Raw genomic sequence first — 6959 nt, 5'->3', positions numbered from 1 at the left:
ATTAGTTGTTTGATAATCTAAATTTAAAATCTCACCGAAGATGTTACATTGTCCAACTGCAGCAGCCGAACCACTGCACTTGTTTTGGGGGCCTCGCGGGGGTGAGGGGAAGTTCAACAGGTGGTGTTTGGTGGCGGAAGCCCCTCACATCTTGTGCGATCTTTCCACGTGATTAATAGTGACTTCGTTCTTTGTGTGTTAGTCCTTGAATGCGTATATCCACATTCTTTCCATTTTTAGCTGGGGCGGCAGAATTGTTCTGGGTTGACTCTGGTGGGGCCCGGGTTACTGTGCTTTGTCATGTTCTCGTTGCTTTAACCAAAGCGCCTTCGTGGAATTTGTGTCCCATCCTGCTGGGATCGCCTCTTTCCTCTTGGGCTTCCGCAGCAAGGAGAAAGGACAGCAGAGCCTTGGAAATGGCGAGGCACGGCTAGGGTTAGTGTTGCTGCAGGGCCCTGGCTGCTGCCACAGCCGTGTGGAAAAAGCCACACTCCTTGGTGGAGGGGGCCCCTTTCGTTCCCGACCCTCGCTGCTGGGCTCGCATGTTCCGAATCTTTGTGAGAGCCTCAGAAATGTGTCTTTGCTTTGCATCGGAGGGTTTAGAGAACACAATCTGAATTATGATGCCACTGTCACCATTCTAGCCTCGAATATCTGTTTCGTAAATGTTTAGATGATTTTTTGGTAGCATTAATCACACTGAATTCGGATTTGATCATCTTGGCTATTATCAGTTTGAAGGCTATTTGACACTTTCCTTGGCAAGTGCAAATACAAACTTCAAGTACCTTTCAGTCTGTCATTTGACCAGGGAAAAAGACTTTTTTTTTCCATCTCAAAGTACTACACCCAACCAATGCAGATGTCCTTATAGGACACTTTCCATTGAAAAAAACTGAAATAAGTATCAGGAAGGGACACAAAAACAATCTGGTCTTATTCCTCAGTTTATAAGCAGGAAAACAGAGGCCCAGAGAAGTGAAACAACTTGCCTAACGTAACACAGTTAAGTGGCAGGTCTGGATTAGAATCAGAATCTTCTGCCTGCTGATGGATTGTGCTTTCTACAATGCCACACCATTCTCCTGGTTTTCGATTCAGCTCAGCTCACTATCAGATGTTGAAAAGAGGATGTTTTTGTACAGAATCGGTCCCTTTATTCTCTAACTGCTCCCCCCCTCCGCCCCCCACCAAAATTTGAAATTCTCGAACTATTTCGCTAATTGGGATTTTCATCTCGCGCAAACACAGGGCATTTTTGGAAGCTGGCAAATGCAGCAGCTCACGGTAAACAGAGCTGCAGGCTTTGGACTGGTGCGTAACAATGTGCTTGGCCTGCGTGTTTCAGAAGCGTGTAATTAAAGGAACAATTTAGGTATAATCCACTTTGGGGTGGGAGGGATGTGGTTTTGTGGAGTAACATGTCCTACACTGTTCTACCAGAATTTGGAATTTTTCCATGAAGACGTACGGAAATCTGATGTTGACTATGAAAATGGCCTCCGAACGGAATCCCGAAAGGTGAGTTCGTCAGATCTGTGTTCCAGCTGATACCGTGCGGATTCACGCCCTTCCTTTGCAGATCCGGTTCCGATTAACGCGTGTGGTTTCCCTCCTCCACTGTCTCTCAGGTTACCGCGGGGGCCCTGACACCTCGCGACCGTCCTCAGTGGGAAAGAGGAACAGAGAATCGTGTTTCTGACGCATCGAGAGCATCAGAATGTAAAACCGACATCGTAGTGAAGGAAAATTCCGTATCCAATAAGAGTTTACTTAAAGACGGTCGAAACTATTCCCCCAAAAATGTGTCTAAGCTCGATTCCAGTGTCCCTGGCATGAGTTCATCAGAAGATGAAGTAAGCAAAGGCCCTAAGAGCTCAGGACTGCAGTACCCCATGTCTGACGCCGAGAATCAGAAAATGAATTGTGGGAACACAAAGGAGATAAGTCAACAAGGACGAGAAAATACAGATAAGGGTCACCTTCCTTCTCCCACTAGATCAACCGAATTGGGTAACTGCGATGTCAAAACTCAAGATCAAGGGGTCCCGGTGACGGAGTTGGGTCAAGTTGTGCTAAGACCCAGGGGGGCTCGGCATGCTAATATGAAGCCTTATGAGGACAGAGACTCAACCCCAAGTTCTCCCACTGAAGAAAACGCGCCCGCAGACAACATCGCCTTCATGATCACCAGAACCGCGGTCCAGGTTCTCTCCAGTGGGGAGGTCCGCGACATAGTGAGCAAAAAGGGAGAGGATGTGCAGACGGTGAATATCGATGCCAGAAAAGAGACGACTTTCCAGCAAGAAGGGACTGAAAATGAAGAGCCGGTCGTGCGCCTAGACAAGAAACCAGTCATCATCATTTTCGACGAACCCATGGACATCCGGTCTGCGTACAAGAGACTTTCAACCATATTTGAGGAATGCGATGAGGAATTAGAGAGAATGATGACAGAGGAAAAGATAGAGGAGGAGGAAGAAGAGGAAAATGGAAATGCTGCCGTACAGAAGAACGGCCCCCCAAAATTCCCGAAGGTGGCCCCAGGCAGCCCAGGATCAGGACTGCGAGCTGGGAGTCAGCGACAACCACATGCCCCCTTAGCAGAGACCGAGGCACCAGGAGGCCAGGAAAGGAACAAGCCCGAGCTGACCACGTGCAGCCCAGCAGACTCTCCAAGCTCAGAGAGCAAGTGTGACGTGACAGATGACCAATTTGAAAGTCCCAAGAAAAAGTTTAAGTTCAAATTCCCGAAGAAGCAGCTCGCCGCCCTCACTCAAGCAATTCTCACAGGAACCAAAACGGGGAAGAAGACCCTGCAGGTGGTGGTCTACGAAGAGGAGGAAGAAGATGGCACTTTGAAGCAGCACAAGGAAGCCAAGAGATTCGAAATTACTAGGTCTTCTCAACCCGAGGACGCCCCCCAAAGTATGCTCCAGAGACAAGAGCAGCCCGGTCTGGAGAACACGTCTCCCATTTCGAGAACCGATGAAATTAGGAAAAACACCTACAGAACACTGGACAGTCTGGAGCAGACCATCAAACAGCTCGAAAACACGATCAGTGAAATGAGTCCAAAAGCCCTAGCTGACACCTCGTGTTCTTCCAACAGAGATTCTGTTGCCAGCTCATCCCACTTGGCCCAGGAGGCCTCCCCCCGGTCCTTGCTAGTTCTGGAAGAAGCTCCCACTGCCCTAGAGCCCCCCTCGTCGATACCTTCAGCGTCACGTAAGGTATCTTGGTCTGATGGAGAATGAAAAGACCCAGCTGCTTTCTTAAATCTGCCATAATCACCATTAGCAAAAAGGCGTCTTGTGATTTACTCGCTTCCTTTTAGGTGGCTCGTGTTTTTGTTGTTGTTTTTTTTCCTTTTTTTCTTTTTTTTTTTTTTGTCTGTTCGCCACGATCCCTTTCTCTCACCATTTCTCCCTCACCTTCAAAACAACAACAACTAGGTGTCTAACAGCTAATCAGTTCTGTGTTTACCTCTGTTGCTGACTGGTGTTGGGTAAACGCAGGGGTGCTGGGTCATCCATTTGCCGTTGGCCTCTGATACTCACATTAAAATCCGTTGGATCAGTAGTGGAGCAGTGTATTCTGTTTGATTCTTGGAATTAACCACGGTGGTGTCTTCTGATGTCCATCTTCTAGGTCTGTGCTGCATGTAGGGCTGTGGCTTCTCACGTTGAGCTTCTCTGCACACGGTGGGGCGGCCTTGGTGACAGTCCACTAACGCGCTGCCCCATCTCTTCCCCTCTCGCTGTCCCTTCCCACAGGGCTCCACTGGGACCCCACAGACCAGCAGGATGCCCGTCCCCATGAGTTCCAAGAACAGACCCGGAAGCCTGGACAAACCCAGCAAGCAGACCAAACTGCAGGATCCCCGCCAATATCGTCAGGTAGTTTTACCTTAAACCCAATTTTGGATGGACATTTTCAGTTAAGAAGCAAGTCACTGACCTAGTTGATACCAAATATTGTGTTTTTCCTTGTAAGCTATGGTTTACATAGACATCCTGGATCTGGGGGCATGAAGAAAGTCTAAAAAAACCTTTGTTGAACTTCTCACCACGCTTTTGCATGCTTGCAATAAAAACATCTTTTACTCCGTGACTCCAAAGTTTAACCGTTAACACAAGCGGCCAGACCAGCCGGCTTGTCTTTGGTGAAGGGAGTGGTTCATCAGAACACCTGGGGAAACCGAGCCAGACAAACCTGTTCTCGAGCTGTCCTGAAAGTCACCCGCACTAACGTATATGTCAACCGCGTTGCATTAGAGGCACATTAACCCTCCGTCGCGCTGCCCCGCCCCCACCCCGTAACCACCCAGAGGCATGGCTGACCCAGCACCGGAAATGCTCTTCCTTTTTTTCCTGTTCTGCACACCCTCTGCTCTGTACTTTGGGGGTTTCTGCCAGGTCCAGTACAGCACAGCAAGACTTAGCTCAGGCCTTGAACTCATTTTGGTTTGGTTTGGTGTCTTTTATTGAATTATTCTCAGGAGGGCTGTGTTGCCAGACCCTGTGGAACGATCGTGTTACCAGCTTTCTGACAGACTGTCTCCCGCCATCTTTGTTCACAGGCTAATGGAAGTGCTAAGAAAGCTGGTGGGGACTGTAAGCCTACTTTCCCCTCCTTACCTGCTTCTAAGATTCCAGCCCTTTCTCCCAGCTCTGGGAAAGGCGGGTCTCTGCCCTCTGCTAGTGGTGACAGCTCTAACCTCCCTAATCCAGCTGCTTCTAAGCCATCGGCTACCTCTAACCCTCTCAGCCCCCAAACAGGACGGTCTGCTCCCTCTGCCTCCCTCATTCCCTCTGTCTCTAATGGCTCCTTAAAGTTTCAGAGCCCCACTCACACAGGTAAAGGTCACCATCTTTCATTCTCACTGCAGACTCCAAATGGCCGAGCAGCCCCCCCTTCCTGCTCCTCCTCCCCTCCCTCCCCTGCCTCCCCCACTTCACTGAATCAGGGCGCCAAGAGTATCAGGACCATCCATACTCCTAGCCTCACCAGCTACAAGGCACAGAATGGAAGTTCGAGCAAAGCCACCCCATCCACAGCAAAGGAAACCTCCTAAAGGCCAAATTCTATTAGGCACAAGTTGGAGTTACAGTTAAAGATTCAAAAAAAAAAATTTAACAGACTTCAACAACTGTTTCCACAAGAGAATGTAACATATTGCTGTACTGTTTGAGGCTTAATGCTATGTATGTGTGAAATACTGGATTAATAGATTTCAGAAAAGCTTATTCGTTTGTTTGTTCTTTTACTTTGTTGCTGTTGTAATTACATAGTGTCAACTGTTTATATTCAATACCTGTTAAATGAAGAAAGCACGTGTTACCGAAAAAGAGTATGAGAGAATATGATGAGAGAAAGGTGTGTGTGAGACAGGAAAAAATGTATTCAGCATGTAAAACATGTACGATTCCAGAATTTTAGTATGTTTTGTATAAAAATATTTTTCATTACGGAGACTAGAACTGAACAGAGAAATACACAAGTGTGACTATACAAATTGTAAAACAGATACTATAATATTTCCTTTTATTTTAGTGTTATTTAGCTTTATTACAGATTTCTATTTTTGTCAAAACTTCATGGTTCCTTTCAAGATCTTTTTTGCCAAGACATTTTGATACTATAGCGTTGTACATTTGAAAGTAGTGTGCTAGACAATAAGCCAATGAACTTCTGCACAAGCCAACACAGAGGCATATGTAGAAGGCAATTTATCAAACCAATTGCACTGCCATGAGAATTATGTATAATAATTTGCCAGCCCAAGCAAGCTAGTTTTCTTTGCTTTTCTTCCTTTCTTTCTTTCTTTTTCTGTTCTTTCTTTCTTTCTTCTTCTTTTTCTTTTTCTTTTTTTTTTTTAACATATTGGGATTCTCTAGTTATTTTCTTTGCAGTGTCTAAACCCTTTCTTTGATTTCTGAGACCTGGTAACCCACGCTATTGCATTGTGGATTTTAAAATGTACACTTCTGTACGGTTCTGTAAACTGACAAACTTTTGTAAATATATAAATAGACATAAAAATATCGTATGTGACAGCACACAGTAGTTTTCCCACACCAAAGTTAATTTTTATGCATGCTTTAAAAACATATATTGGGATGGGCAGAAATGGGACTATCCGTACATTTTTAAAAAAGCAACAAGTTTGCACAGCTAGAGTGTTTTTGTAAATAAATGTATTTGTATAACACAGTCATGTAATATACAGAACTATAAGCAGAGACTTTGCAAAACTAAATAAAGGGCTGCATGCTTATTATTTTTTGGATCTTGTCACTTATAGCTACTTTCTAGTCAAAGAAAAAAAAAATGCAACTGTTACCAGGTTAAATGGTTTTGGCTTTGAGGACATTATAAATAACATGTAACCAGCCGCAGCCGGTTTTCTGAAAGCTGTATTTCTCTGAACACTCTGGGGTGACCCACAATGAGTTCTTGATGATTGAGGTGCCTTCCGATGCAGTGTGCTGACTCTGTTCTCTGTGGCGTGTCAGGGTTTGGCTAACAAAAAGCAAACCTGGGTACAGTTTCCCCCCAGAGTGTCTCTTACTTCCTCTTTCCTGTTTAAATTTCCAGTAGAAGTAAAGCAGAAATAAAATGTCTTTTTCACTAGGAATTATTTTTTTTATTTCTCAAAAATTTATTTCTAAAAAATACTGTTGGTCTAGAGAAAAATAATGCTAGTGACATCACACTTTGTTTTCCTTTAAAAAACAGGGAAAAATTTTAAGAAAATAATGCCGAGATTATAAATTGACGACAAAAACAACCTCAGGAACCTGCTTATCATTCATTTTTTGCCTCCCAAGTATTTAACTTGATGGTTTGATGTAAAGTGCAAATATTTTTAATACCTTTAGCACTCACTGGGTTGTTAGTGCTTACAGCCTTCGGGCTTACCGAGCTGGCATGCCTCCGCCAGAAATAATTGATCA

At 45.0% G+C, this 6959-nt stretch overlaps 1 protein-coding gene across 1 annotated transcript in view; it reads left to right on the top strand.

Annotated features, from left to right (window-relative positions):
• KIAA1217 (KIAA1217 ortholog) overlaps nt 1–6292 on the top strand; it is a 105415-nt gene extending 99123 nt beyond the window's left edge. The window contains 4 exon segments of the mRNA XM_023537186.1: nt 1444–1521; nt 1632–3233; nt 3777–3899; nt 4583–6292. Coding sequence (XP_023392954.1) covers nt 1444–1521; nt 1632–3233; nt 3777–3899; nt 4583–5077 — 2298 coding nt within the window. The 3' untranslated portion in view covers nt 5078–6292.
• Nucleotides 6293–6959: the final 667 nt, after the last annotated feature.

Source organism: Pteropus vampyrus, unplaced genomic scaffold (assembly GCF_000151845.1).
Source record: "Pteropus vampyrus isolate Shadow unplaced genomic scaffold, Pvam_2.0 Scaffold180, whole genome shotgun sequence".
Lineage (NCBI taxonomy): Eukaryota > Metazoa > Chordata > Mammalia > Chiroptera > Pteropodidae > Pteropus > Pteropus vampyrus.
The sequence above is the reverse complement of the archived record's forward strand: the minus strand, read 5'-3'. Positions and strand labels throughout refer to the sequence as shown.